Here is a 15,133-nt window from a genome sequence, read left to right on the forward strand (position 1 = left end):
GAACATCCATGCCACATCACAGCAGTTGTTTTGGAAGAAGTAAAATTGCAGGGAAGTTTACTTGGATATATTTCAAACCCATTTTTAAAATTGCTATAACAGGAATATAATACAGTTTTAAAAATTTTTAGAAGGGAAGTGCCAAAACTAAATCACTTTGATCCATCAGCTGTTAGAATTTAATAATTCACTATTCTGCCATCACCTTCCTTTCTGTTAATAGCTGTTTCTGGGATGTTTGGTAGTGGATTTTTACAGATAACTTCATTCAGCAGAGCAGCCTCCCTTTACAACTGCTTTGTGCTCGAGTGATTGCTCTGGAATTTCAGTGCTGTGGCTCCCAGAACTCTGAAGTGAACCTGGAGAGTTCTGCCTGGCAGCATGTGTGTGGCTATGCTGATGGATTTTAGGCACAAGATACAGCTGGGTTAGGGCTATGGGGTAGAAAGGGTTAAGCTTGTAAAAGAAGGATAACTGTGTGCTTACACAATAGTAGTCAAATAGCACTGGAAACTGGAGGCATTAGGAGCTATAAACTGCTGGAAATCACAATTGCATGTCTTGACAGCAAAGCCACAGCAGTCTCATGGTAAAGATTTTATTTTGCCAGAACCTCTCTTGCCTTCCTTTAACAACTAGTTTCTCAGGAGACACAAATAATTTTACTTTGCATCAATATTTTTAAAATTCCTATGCTGCATCTCTTTGGCAGGGTTAGATACCCTGCTGGCTTGTACCTGTGACCCTCAGTGAGTCCTGGCCATTCTTCCACATGGAAGTGCACCATCTCTACTCCTGGATTCATGTGTCCTAAAGTCAGTAGGAAGTTCATAATTTTGGACAGGGAGAGACAGAGCCTTCATAATTTATAGGGGTGGAATGGAAAGCACAAGGGCCAAGAGAAGACTTTTCAAATGTAAAATTGAGGAGGAAATACTCTTACTGTTTTTATCAGTGGAAATCCTATTTTAAAGAGCCAAAATTGGTGTGATGGATAAAACCACAAAAAATCTGCTCTGCAGTCTGATGTGTGGAGAGGACTAATGTTGACCAAAGGCAGGGATTGCAGAATATGCCAGGGAAAGAACCTTGTAGACATTCCCTCCTCCAAAATGTTATTTGGAGAGCTTTGTTGTGGTGGCACTTTTTGCTCAGGTTTTTTTGGTTGGTTTGGATTTTAACTGGACCTCCTCAGAATAACTTGCAATGTCATCCTCACCTGTGAACTGCTCAAAAGAAGTGTCAGAAAATAGAGGAAAACTAGCACCACTATCACTGTCATAGGTTCTTGCAACTTTAGGTGTTATTGGAACTGGCCACGAGTGTTGCCAATTACTGCTAGTAATTTCTGTTGGGTGCAGGTGACAAAACGTATCTGAATGGTTGCCAAGAGCTATTCACGGGAAGAAGCACCCAGGAGTAATTTAATCTGTGTAATCTCATATGCAGATGGTTCTGCAATCTCTGTGAGGCCTCTGACATGCAGCCAGAGTGATGCAAAAGCAAAAAGTGTGCTAATAAAGAGAATGCAAGATGTGAAACATCCCAATGAGCCAGTCCAAATTTCCTTCTTGCACAGACCATGTACCATGAGCCCAGCACATGGCCCAGGAGTAAACAGTGAGGACTTTCTCCTGCTGAGCTGAACTGCCACCTGCACAGGGAACGTGCTGCAGAATAACTCAGGGATAAATTGGGATATGCCACTGTGTCTCTTTATTTCTTTTAATCCCCAAGAAGGCAGTAAATGCCATTGTGCCTCAACTTCTTCCTAGGAGAAACTCCTGGAAAGGAGGGTAGAGAGAGAATGTTTGTGTTTTATGAGGGAGAATGTTGTATTTTATTTACCTTTACTTCTTTACTTTAAAGCTCCATAATTATCAGGAGAATGGAGTATTTCCCACACATACAGCTGTGAGCAATTATGGGATACCATTCAGCAGTTTGTTCAAATCCTGGCAGAAGTGATTCCCTCAGAAAAAAGGCAGATTACCCAAGCAGGAAGATTTCCAAACTGCCTTGCATTGTTCTGTAATGTAAGTGTGGAGATTTTGCAGCCATCTCCAGGACTCAGCAGATCTGGTGTGTGTTACTGCTTGGCTGGTGCTGCCCGCTTGTGAAGCCCTTTTAGCCAGAGAAGTATTTCCCAGAAAGTTTGTGTGAGTGAATATGTGGAGGCTCTATCTGGAATTCCATTTGAGGCTACTAGTTTTGTTTGGTTTTTTTTTTTTTTTTATTGCCAGTGCAGTTTGAACAGAAATTCAAATTAGGGACACTTTGAAAAGTGTTTTCCAACTTGTTTTTGCCTTTATGTTGGGCTGAAACAACCAAACAATGCCTGAGGTTTTAAATACTTCAAGTTGTATGCCTCCCTCCAAAAAGAACCAGAAGTAGCAAAGTGCCAAGAAAATACCCATCCTGACCCCATTTTCAGATGAAGGTTATATCTCTGTATGCAAACATGTTCAAGTCCAGTGTTACAGGGTTACAGCACTCTGCAAGGTAAATAATTTACACTGCACAAGTTTTGTGGTTTTCTCTTTGTTGTCTTTGGGAATGGTTGTGTTGTTGGCTTCTGGGCACATTAAAGATTACCAATTAGTGAAAAATATTTGGGCATTTTTGGATGGGCCTGCAGTGCCACAAGAAGGCTCTCCCTCTTGTCCCACTCCCACAGAGTTGCATTCTCACTTGAAGCCAGATTTGAGAACTGCTTGGGGTGGAAGCTGCCTGTGTTTTTTGTTTTTTACAAAATGTGGTTTTCAAGTTCAAAAAAAAAAGATTTTATTTTCTTTTTAATGACTGCTTTTTTTAACCCTTTTACTGTATGGTTGAAAGGGGAAATGTCTGGAGCTCAGCAAGGGTGCCACTTATTCCTGGGAGGATGGGGAAAAGTTATAAGTAGAAACAGCTGATGAGGCAGGATGGCTCTGTAGAGAAAGCAGGAGGAAGAGAAATGGGAACATCTGTTAAAGCTATACCAGTGACTATTTTGGCTAAGTCCAGCTTGCAGTTCCTTTTTAATTCCTCATTCTGCAGTAGGTGTCACTGCTATCAGTGACAAACACAACCTAGGCCTTGGCAGTATCATTACAGGCAGCTCCTTTTTTGTTGTTGTTTTGCTTTAAGTTATCCCAGTCTTCACTAAATGCATGAATATGCACCACAAATAAAAATGATATTTCAAAGATCTGGAAGATCTGATTTACCATTACAATTCCCCATTCTTTTCTCTCTGATGTTGCCTTTTAGTGGGAAAATACTTCAGCCAGAGGACTGCCAGACTCAGTTTCAGTCAATGCCTGCCTTGTAAATCCCAGCCCTACTGGCTTTTGTGCAGATTCCCACTCCCACTCTAGTGGAGTCGAGGGATTCATTCAAGACACTCAGGTTAATCTCAATCCAGAGTTCTTTTCTCTGCCCCATGGTGGATTTATCAGATTTACAACAGCAGAACAACTTGGGAAGCATCATGATGTGAGGAAACCTACGAATGGTCTCTTTTCACTATTAATTTCTTGTGTGCCTAATACCTCCCAGCTCAGAGAGGGAAAGAACTTTCAGAGAATTAGTTTTGGTTTGTGTCTCATCAGAGCAGATGATTAATAAAAGCAGCCTGACTTTCTTAGCAGCACTGGCTTGCTGCCTCAGTCGATGGAATATATTGCTGTCCATCCCTAAGTTCTTAATTTTCTTTGGAAAGGTCTTGTTCAGACTAACTGGAATAAATGTTGAGTGAATAAATTCATGTAGTGATGCAAGAAATGCTTTCCTGCAGTTCAAACAGGCATCTGAATGACCTTCATCCTGCATTCTGTAATTAAGTCCATAAGTAGGGATGTCTAGAACAGGGCAGTGGTTGGGGAATTTTTCTCTCTATATGTTAGCAACTGAGAGAAACGAATGGAAAGCACAGAGTGCATAATAGGCTTGACTTGACATCTTATCTCCTGGGAAGAGTTAATAATTTAGCAGCAGATCCTGGAGCAGTTGATGGGAAATGTCTACAGAACTACTAGGTATGAAAAGACTTGGACCATTAAAGGAACTGAGCTAAGGGATGACTTTTGATATTGTGAAACAGAAATAAACTTGGACTCTGAATCAAAGCAGATTATTTCTGCCTTTGTTTATATGATGTTGTATCTTCTAGATAAATTAAAAAAAGCAAGGCTAAGTGAGAGCAATATACAAACATGCATTTTAAATTTTTCATCCAATATTTGTTTTAGCATAAAGATTTTTGGAACTATTGTAGAGAAAATTACTTTGAACTCTTGTTTTTCTATACATGTATAGAAAACATACACTAAATTATTATTGCTATTTTCTACTTGTGGTTCATCTCTTGGCTTGTCCTGTGTGCATCATTTTGTGGGTTAACCCTGCACAGATGTGCTTTGTCGTACTTGGGAGAGAAAATATTGGTGAATTATTTTACAGTAAGTTATTAATTCCTATTTCCCTAGAAGGTCAGGGTTTTTTCCCCTAGGAAAACAGACACAGCTGTAAATGAATAAAACATGGGATAAGTTTGAATTAATCACACTTGCCCCCAGTTTTCATGCAGAATTGAGCTCCTATTGCCCTTCTGTTAATTTAGATATATTTTAGATACCTGGTTTTAGTGAAGTCTCAGTCATTACACAAAGATATTTATTCTTTAGCTAGCAGATCAAGGTCTTTAAAATTATCTATTCACTTTAGTTCTTATCATGTGGATTTTCCAGGCAATTAGTAGCTCAAACCAAGGATGTATTTCATATATGCTAATTGGTCTTCCTCTAAGTGTTTTAAGATCCTTCAGATTTGAATTTCAGAGTCTCACCTGTGCAATTTGCAGCAGTGTTCCAGGATTGCATGCCACTGGTAAAAATAGAAGGGAGATTGTGGATACAACTTCAGTCTGGGTTAAACAGGCACAGCTGATTTTACAGCACATTTCTTGTCTTTGCAGCAGGCTGTGCAAGAAACAGCAGTGATTTCATATTTAGTAGTTCATATGTCCTACAAAAAGCTGTTTATTGTACTCTAGTTGTATTAGGAGGACCCAGTCCCGGCGTAGAAGCAGAAGAGTTTGATGTTGAATGCTTGCTTTTTGTGACTGGGACAGGGGTGAAATGAGCTTTCTGTGCCATAATCTCGGCCTGCCTGTTTGTCCTCCCCCATTCTCTCGCAGCACGTCACTGCTGGAAGGGGAAACGTGCAGAGCCAAGCAGGGGTGCTGTGAGGGGGATGTGGCGTGGCCAGGGTGCAGGTCTGTGTGTGGCTCAGCACCCACTGCCCTCTGGATGCTCTGGGCTGGGTGAGGACTTTGGGCATGCAAGGATTGTGTCTTACATCACATCCCGAGAGTTGGAGTGAACTCATCTGTACCAGGGAGCTAAGCTCATGCACATGCTTATTCTCAGCTAAAATAAAAGCAACTGCTGCTTTTATTTTAGCTGAGAGCAGCTTCATTAATGCTGCCGCAGTGAGATACTTGGATCTTTGGAAAGGTGGTGTAGTTGTAATAACTAAGCTGGATGTGCAGAGCTCTTTTGTTACAATGCAATCAGAAGGTTTTATCTCAGCTCCAGTCTCAGCTTTGTGATCTTCTCAGGATACTTCAGGACACTGAAATATTAAAAGACAAGGACACTGAAATATTAAAAGGCAAAACTCCTTGACATTTCCCTTCCTCTTGAGGCAGTAGTCATGGCAGGGTTACACTGAATAGATGGTCTATGTGCTTCATAAATAATTGTGTATATTTTATGCTTTGGGTGAAATTTTCACTTCAAGAATCAATTCCAAGAAGAGTCTGCAGTGTAGGGTGGTCATAGCTGGCTTGGGTATTTGTGTTTTCCTCGCAATGACAGATAAACTACATCTTCTGCACATACAGAAACTATTTTACAGCTCACAGTGAATTCTTGCTCATCATCCTTGTGAAGCTGGAAGTTCAGGATGAAGTGGCTTCTCACTAGATCAATTATTTCAGAAATGGCAAAATTAAATATCAGGAGCTCTGAAGAAAATGGGAAGCAAATGTGTGTGTTTGAAAGTCTGAGTGTATTTGAGGGAACTGACCTGCAGTTTGCAGTGGGCTCCAAAGGCAGAGGTGGCCAGAGTGCAGTTTGTGCCTGGGGCTGTTTGCTCTGGGGGTGGCACAAACCCTCTGAAGGTGTTGGTGGAGGCACTGGAGGCAGCAGAGCAGGAAAACCCTGCTGCTGGAGCTCAGTGTTGGAAAACTGAGTGCCTTGTTTTGGTGCATCCCTGTATATTTCACATGGCATCACTGTGTGTGAACAGAAACAGAAAGGACCTCCATCAGTTTGTTTTAGTTCAAAAATAAAATGTGAAACTCTTTTATCAGTGTTGGCTTTCATTAATTCCTAAATTTCTTTCCTTTTTTTTTTTTTTTGCTATTGCAGTTTGAGTTCATTCAGCTACAACATAAGATTGGCTGCACCAGATCTAAAAATGACAAAAATCTGGATCACATTTTTGCTGCTCTTCTCATTGGTTACTATGGTAAGTCTTATGAATTTTTAAAATCACTTCCAGCCTTAACAACCCTGTAGAGGGTACCACAGAAATTATTAATATTGAAGCACAGAAAGAGCTAATCTTGTGTTCAGATGCAGCTCCTGCACAACAGGATCTTTATCTGTCTTCTGTTATCTGTTAAATTCCTTTGGCAAAGGAACAGATGTAGTTTTCACCTGTGCTGAATCCAGCATATTCTCTGCTGGCTCAGAACAGTAGCAGTGGACAAGTGACACAGAGTCAGTACCCTCCAGACCCCAGGAAGAGCAGGAGGAGAAAACTGAGATTCAGAGACATCCTCAGAAATTCTAATTTCATCCCTTGTACAACAGTGGTACTGTATTTCTGCAGCTTTGTTTTTCTGTGAGGCTTAGTAACTTCCCATAAAATATTTAATTATTATTAAAAATGCACTTAAAAAGTTCACGTTATGGTCAAGATCAATTTTTTAAAGATTTTTTTTTTAATTTTAATACCTATCAAAGTGGATGTCTTGTCTTTTGAATAACATTCTCTATTCTGAGGGTTGACTTTATGGTTCACCTGACTACAGAGAAACCAAATAGCTCTGAACAAGCTAAATGCTTCAGTGCAAAAAATATATGGAAGATCATTTTTTATAAAGGATCACTTTTGGCCTGACTGAAATGTCTTTTAGATTAAATTTAGAGATATTTCACTGGGTTTTACTAAAGCTGTTCATATGCTTCTGACGGTCTTAGTGCTTTCTATGTATGCTCTTCTTTCTATGCCATTCTTATTTACAAATCTTGCCAATTGTTCCTACCCTATGCTCATTCAGGAGATGTTTATCAAGATTCAGTAGTAAGAATTACCAGAAAAACATAAAATCATATTGTCAGTAGTAAGATTGAAAGATCACTCTCTTTCAGTAAAATAATATTTAATGTACAATATTTGAAAAGATAGATGTTAAAAAAGTGTGTGTTGGAGCTTGCACTTGTGATTTGCTAAAAGAAGTGTTTTGTTTTTCCTCTTAGTTCTTTGCTACTGCATCTCCTGCTGAGGGACAGCAGAACTCCTCAATGGACTTTGCCCAGCTGAGTGTTACAAGGAATAAAATCATGACAGCACAGTATGAATGCTACCAGAAGATCATGCAAGACCCTATTCACAAGAAAGAAGGTAGAGATTGCTTTCTCATGAGGTTTTACTAATAAGTTGTCAACAGATATTATTACAGTAATTCAGGATCCTGTTGTTATATTAATTTCTTATCTTGCTAGCAATTCTTTTTTTTTAGGTTGTAACATTATTTTCCCAATTTTTTTATAAACATCACTTTGGGGTGCATGAAGTAATATGTTATGCTGTCTGCCCATAGCACCACTTCAGATACAACACAAAGCTTTTCTTTCTGATGAAATAAGAAAATGTTAATTTAAGTAGATAGCTACATTAAAAAATCATGACTAATTAATCTTACCACCTTATTTCATTTCATTTCATGCTCTTTTTATATCTCTGTCTGCCTGGTCACATCTGCCTTTAAAAATTGTAAGTATCTTACTCCACACAGTTTCCCTGCTCTGAGGGTTGTGCTGGTGTCATTACTGCTTTTCCTGATAAGTCAGAGCTGACCTCAGCCACCCCACCTGCTGCTGTATTCATTTGGAAGCTTCTGGAAATGCTGAGTGGATTTTGAGGCAAGGAAAGGTGAAATTGTGTTCTTGTACAAAGAGATTTTTCTCTTCTGAAATGATTCTTTGGAGGAGCTGAGTGCCTGGAGGTCAGGACTGGATGCAGACATGGCAGTGTAAGTTCATGCCCACAGCATAAGGGGCCTCACAGCTTCAGAATGATCTGCACAAATTGGAAAATCTTCACATGAGGAGGAACGACAGGACATTTGAGAGCTGCAGCCTTTGAGATGGGGACGTTAATCAGCCTTTAAAAGAAAACTGAAGCTCTTCGTAAATAATAAAAACATCTTGAAATTTGTAGGGAGGCACACAGAATGACTGTGTCATTGACTTTTGGGAAGGAATCTGTTTGTAAAATGCCAGCTCATTCTCAAGGAGGTTTATTTAGACGTTGAAATGTGTGTGAGCGATGAGGCATTGGAACAGGCTCTTGAGGCTCACTGGATTCCCTGTTCCTGGGGCTCTTAGGGAAGTGTTTGTCCACAGTGGCTGCTGCAGGCTCAGCCCAGCCTGAGGCAGAGCAGCTGGGGCTGCCTCCCAGCCAGCCTTTCTCCTGGCTTCTGTGTTTTCTATGAACAAGCAAACACATGTACAGGCTTGGTGTACATCCAAAATAGAAATAAATTCAGTAAAGCAGCCTTTGAAAGAGTGAGACTCTTGGCTAAGGTACATTATCGACTACAAATCAGTTTAGGGGGTTTTGCCCACCATGTTCTAGATCTGAGGTTGGCCAGTTGTAGATGCAGGTCATTTCAAGGTGAAGGAGAAAAGATTTTGAAATGTGTTCAAAGAAATGTATGCATAAGGAACTGCTCTCTCTGTTAAGTGAAGTTTTAATCAACCACTGCCAAATCTTTTCTCTTTTTTCCCCCATTGCTGCAAACCTACCTTACCCTGTCCTACACCTTACCTTTGAAAGCCCATTCTGAAGCAGGAGATGTTTGATTCCCAGGTCTCTCTCTGTTTGCAGGTCCTTACTGCAACAGGACCTGGGATGGCTGGTTGTGCTGGAGTGACGTTGCTGCCGGAACCGTGTCGGTGCAGCGCTGTCCTGACTACTTTCAGGATTTCAACCCATCAGGTATGACTGCATGGGCTTCTACATCAGTGTGTTTCTCACTGAAATCAGAGTCTGGGGGCTTGATGTCTCATGTTTGCCTCACTCAAGTCATTAGTGCTCCAAGATTTCAGAAACTCAAGATTTGTTATTTGCATTTTCCTTTTATCTCATAGAAAACTGACAAGTTACTTACTTTCTTTCCTGAGCTGTATCCCCGAGGGATTCTGTAGATTAGCAGTAGGAATTGAAGTTAGATCACACTTTTTTCTTCTTAGAGATGAGCATTTCTGACAGACAAGAAGAAATATGACTTACTCCTTTACCTCAATTTAACAGTTGAAGTTAACAAAGAGGTTCTCCCACTTTGAATCATTTCCTGTTTCTATGGGCTAAGCTTTGTGAGCATGTGGAAAATGTAATGGATTTCTTTGTATTTCCCAGGGTCTTTTCATGCCTATTTGATGATAGAAATCACTGTGTTTCCAGCAATTTTCCAGTTTGGTTCTTTGAGCAGTTTTGCTATTTATGTTTTCCTGCCTGTCCAATACTAATTTATAGTGGTAGGATGTTAGTTAATTCAGTTTCCATCTTGGATGTTAAGCAAGCCATTTAAATATTCTTGTCACTTCATCTGGTAGTTCTCTGACAGTTAGTTCAATGTATTTTGATACTTAATGGATTGGAGAGGGAAAATCTATTTGTTTTCTTAAGGAGAATCACATCATCCCTCGCCCTTGCCAAGGAAAAGCAACGGCCTCAAGTTTCTCAGAATTCATAGTAACAAGCAAAGTCTCTCTAGTCATATTAATAAAGCTGTCATGTGTTTGCCAATCTTTATTAAATGCTTGGCATCAGGAAAGAGAATTTCAGTGCTGACTGTTGTGTTTTTCTTTCACTTTTCTTCTTTTGTTTTTCGTTCCGTCAACTTTGATTGCAGAAAAAGTTACGAAGATCTGTGATCCAAATGGGAATTGGTTCAGACACCCAGAAAGCAACAGGACCTGGACAAACTACACCCAGTGCAATAGCTATACTCATGAAAAAGTGAAGGTAGGACAGGAATGAGTGCGTGGTACCCACGTCAAGAAACTGACCTGAGAATCTTTACAAGTTTCTATATGTCAAAAGTAGCGGGTCTGTGTATGAATGCTATTTCTATAGATTTCAGTTTAACTTGAATATTCCCATCCATTACAAGATTTATAAAAAGAAAAACTAAATCTCTAAATGACCTCTTAGAGTTACTTTGTGATATGTGAGAATACAATGGGCAAAACTTCATATTTTGCCCTGCTCCCCAACTCTATGTCCACTAATACCCCTTATGTTTATGAAACATTCAGTCATGGGAAGAAGCAGTAAATTGAAACTGTGAATTCCCAAGAACCAGGATTACAAACCACAGACCAGGACAGGCTGTAAGTTAATTTGGATCTCATGTTAAAGGGCTCAGTAGAAGCAGACTGTGTCAAAAAATCTGTCCTGTAATAGTTTCTAACTGCCTGCACCACTGCTCTTGAATGCCTTAGGGTACTTAGTTAAAAACCATACTGGGCGAAAGATGGTTACAGAGGATAAGGCGTTTTATTATTGCTTTTTCTCAAATCATGAGAGTCTGATTTTGGTAATGGCAGTTTAAGTCTGTTAGCAGAATTACCATAATTCATTGGCTCTTGCTAATATTGTGCTGGGAATGGAGGATATTATTCAGAAAGGAGCAGATCTATGACAATCCCTCTTTATGAATAGTGAGGTGGTTCCCCTCAGGCTGTTTTGCCAGCATATTCCAACTCTGTCACAAATCTGAATATTCCACTGTATGGAATAGCAGCTCCAAGGACAGCCTTGCTGCAGTTGTGTGTTGTTTTGTTGTTTTGCTCAGCAGCAGCATTATCTCCTCACTGTGCCTGGAAGGTGGGTGGGACACTGCACAGTAACTGGGGCTGTTGTGCTTTGTTAATTCTCATTTTTAGTGCCCTCAGCAGTACTCCCTGCTGTACCATGCTCTTGTGCCTGTTCTAAAGTGTGGGGCAATCTCTAAATCCTTAAAATGCCCTTCTGCCTGGGTTGGCCACTGAGTGAGGGGGTGGTACAGGATATGGACCTGTCCCAGAACAGCTGCTGTCATTTATACATCCCAAATTTTAGCATTTTGGGGTAATGCTCGATTTTTCTCACTCACAAATTGTTCACTTTCTTAATTTCACAATAAGTTCCATTTATACCTATTGCATTGATGTTTGGTTTTTTTTTTAAAGGAAACTATCTCATTTAAAAAAATAATTTTAATTTGAAAATTTCTAGTGCACATTCAAGAGTTACCCTTGTGTCATCTTACAACCTTCTTAAAGTTTTACTTGTAATCGTTTTATCATTTTTTTAATCTCAAAAGTCAGTATATATAGCAAGCTGCTATTACTCTGTTCTAACTTGGAATAATAAGTTCAGGGGATGCAGTATGTGAGCATTTGGATGTGCTCTAACTCTCCCTATGGAACCCAAATAGTTGTGCTTTATTGTGTGAGTATAAAGTTCAACCTGAAAATCTTCCTTTCCTTATGTGCCAAATTACACCCTTACATTTAGTGCAGTAAGGGTTTTTTGCAAGACAGATTCCATGACTAAAAGTAAAGGTTTGCTACTTTTTGATAATTCTTATTAGTAAATAAATATATTAGCTACAAGAATTAATGATAACATGAACATATTCCAAATATTAAATCACTAGTCCCTTTTTTTTAACCTTTTTTACCTATCCAGAGTTTCATAATACCATAATTGGTAGCAGGCTTATTTAACATAACATAATATTGAAACATTATTATGACTATTTAACATAATAGTCTTCACTGGTTTTGAGTTATTGTCAATTTTTTCATGCCCTTCCTGAAATGCTCAATAAAAACTGAATTTCCAGTACCATAATCATAGCTCACTTTGAAAATGCTGAGAAAAGACGTGTTCCATCATTACCTGAAATGGTTTTGTTTTGTTTTTTTGTCCTTATTAGTACTAAAGTCACTTTCATTGCAAGAAGAGATGTATAAATATGTGCTTTATCAGCTCTGTCTGAATCACTTGGCTTTGTTTTTGTCTTGCAGACTGCTCTGAACTTGTATTACTTGGCCATCATCGGACATGGACTTTCAATTGTATCACTTCTGATTTCTCTTGGCATATTCTTTTATTTTAAGTAAGTACATTTAAAATCCTTCATCAAATCCCAGTGGTTGCCACAATCCTGGTTTCAGTGCTTTGGAACACCAGCCATCCAAATAAAATTAGATCGAGCAGGAAGGTGAAGAAAGCCAGTATATAGGTTTGCCATTGGACTTTATATTGTAGTAAAAATGCAGGTTTCTTTTCTCAGAAATCTAAAATCAAAAACCTGTAGAATATATTGAAAATAGGAAATGGGAAAAGGTTTGTTCATTTTGGGTTTGTGATGTCTGGAATTTTTTAGTGATAAATGACAGTATGATACTGGGAACTGGACACAGTGATCCTTGTGGGTCTCTTCCAAGTCCGGATGTTTTATGATTCTGTGTTATGCCAAGCATCAACTGGACTAAAGAGCAAGTGGAAACCAAAATAGTGATGACATTTGATAGGTACAGTAACATTCCAAAGTGGTACTCACAAAACATGGCAACTGTAAGGGAAGAAAGGCTGAGAGCTACAGTAGAAATGGAAATAATAAGAATAATCCCATTTTTTGATTCACAGTATTGTGTATGACAGGCTTGTCATCTGCTGACTAACAATTATGTCACCTTCTTGAAAGGAAGTTTGAGTAGTGTCACCATTGTCCCAACAGCTCATATTACACTACACAGGCCTCTTAAAATCAGTCTTATTACTTTATATCTGGTGAACTTTTTTTGCTTCCCTATGAAAGACTTGTTTTCTTTTCTTCTTCCTTTAAGAAGCTGCTGAGGCCTGGTGGAAAGGTGAACCCAGGAGGGTTGCCACATGGGCAGAGCTGAGAAAGACGAGTTGTTCCCTGTGCCAGCTGCTGCTGTGGCCAGAGCAGGCTGCCCTTGTCAGCCTGCTTTAATCATTTCATAAACACCTTCTCCTTGGCACTGCACATCTGCCCCTGCTGCCTCCCTCCATTTCCTCCTGACATTTAAATAGCAATAGCAGGTACTGCCAGTGCCCGTGGATGCTGCTCTTCTCATGCTGTGGGCTTTGATTAGGTGGAGGCAGCTGATAGCTGATTAAAAAGAAAAAAGTTCTTTTTAGTCTGTCTGAAAGCAGCACTCCCACTTTAGCTGTGCATTATTTCCCCAGGCTTCCACAGCATTCCTGCAAATCCCCACAAACAGGAGGGTTTCAACTTTGTAGCCTTTCCTTTGGAAATCCAGTATTCAGGATGGCATTTCAGTTTTTTCTGATCTTGTTTCATGAGGAAAACACATATAATTGGTTTTCAATCAATTTCTTTTGTATGATTTATAAAAACAACACTTCTTTCCAAATTCACTTTCCTTCCACAAACTCAATGTGTGAAATGGCTCTGAGTCATCATAAGAACTTTGATTTTGCATAAAAATGAACAGTACTGTTGCAATAAATGACACAAAGTTTAGCAGACTAAATCTCTAATGTGATGGGAAAAATGCTTTAACACATGGGAAAAGAAAAGGATTTGGAGTAGGAGATGATTTTATAAGTTTGCAGAGAGTCAAGCATGATTTTTCTATACGATAATATGAAAACCAAAGTAATTTCATCTTTGCTTGTGGCATTTACTGCAAAAGCAGGTGATCTGCTGTGCTGCCATCCTGTGTCGTGTTTGTCTCACCATCCAAGGATTTTCTTCTCTGGGAGCAGGATCATCGTTCCTCAGAGAACCACAGGGAATGAATCCAGACCCACAAACCACATTTTCTAGACCGTGGTTATGTTGGGATATAAAAGGAAATTACAAAATTCAAAGGAAGCTGAAGAAAGTCCTCTGCAAGCTGTTCTCTTGGGATGTACAGTTCCTCTAAAGTATTTTTAGTAGCAGAAGGGTATTTAAGGACCTAGATTAATACCAGGATGTATTATGTATCAGCTAAGGCTTGGATAATTATTCATAGCTTTAACAGGTGGACTTTTTTTTTCCTATTGTGGGGGGTGTCTTTGAATTTGTCATTTCCAAAACATTTAATCTGTAAGTCAACTGACAGTTTCCAGATAACATTTTCTGGATTTCTGATCATTAGGATATCTTTAGATCTGGCTAGGAATTTGGAACTTTTCCTCGAATGACATATCAACTGTTTGGGATTTGAATTATTTTTTAGGACTAAAATTTTTCTGCGTTTTAGGTTTTGTTTTTTCTTCATAAAATTTTCTCCTTAGAAATACTTGTCCAGCTTGTGACTTGTGTTCCCCCAGTGCATTGGAGTTCTTGGTTTAACAGAATGAGATGGGTCATAGCTTGGAACTCTGAACATCTCTGAAAACTCATCTATGAGACATAAAAGACATAAAAGTAACTCTTTGCAGTGTCTCTGCTTTGTCATTCTGTAACATACTCGAGATCATGCAAATGTTAAAAATAATTGCGTGGTTTGCATAAAGAATGAAAAATGAGGCAAGAGAGTACTTTAAAAAGCAGTGATTTAGGATAAAGGGGAGCTGCAGTTTCAAAGGAGCCCCCACCTAAAATCAAAGCAGACAAAAAAAACCAACAAACAAACCTACCTGAAGCAATGCAGTTGTTGATCAAGTGTCACATCAAATCCCATGACAGCATTCACACAGGAGAGCAGCAGTGTGTTAAAGAAAGAGAGAGTGGGCAAAGCGCTGATTATTGGATTGTTATGGAGACAGAGCTACCTAAATCACTCAGTTAATGTCATCTGAACAGATCGTTCCCCTAGGT

The 15,133-nt window shown here is 39.3% G+C and overlaps 1 protein-coding gene across 1 annotated transcript in view; it reads left to right on the plus strand.

The window, feature by feature from the left end:
• Positions 1-15,133, plus strand: part of CALCRL (calcitonin receptor like receptor) — a 65,035-nt gene that overhangs the window by 26,784 nt on the left and 23,118 nt on the right. The window contains exons 2-6 of the mRNA XM_063162555.1: positions 6,417-6,516; positions 7,533-7,677; positions 9,166-9,276; positions 10,193-10,305; positions 12,357-12,448. Of these exons, the coding sequence (XP_063018625.1) occupies positions 6,466-6,516; positions 7,533-7,677; positions 9,166-9,276; positions 10,193-10,305; positions 12,357-12,448 (512 nt within the window). The 5' untranslated portion in view covers positions 6,417-6,465. The remainder of the gene's footprint in view (positions 1-6,416; positions 6,517-7,532; positions 7,678-9,165; positions 9,277-10,192; positions 10,306-12,356; positions 12,449-15,133) is intronic.

The sequence above is a fragment of the Melospiza melodia genome, chromosome 8 (assembly GCF_035770615.1).
Source record: "Melospiza melodia melodia isolate bMelMel2 chromosome 8, bMelMel2.pri, whole genome shotgun sequence".
Lineage (NCBI taxonomy): Eukaryota > Metazoa > Chordata > Aves > Passeriformes > Passerellidae > Melospiza > Melospiza melodia.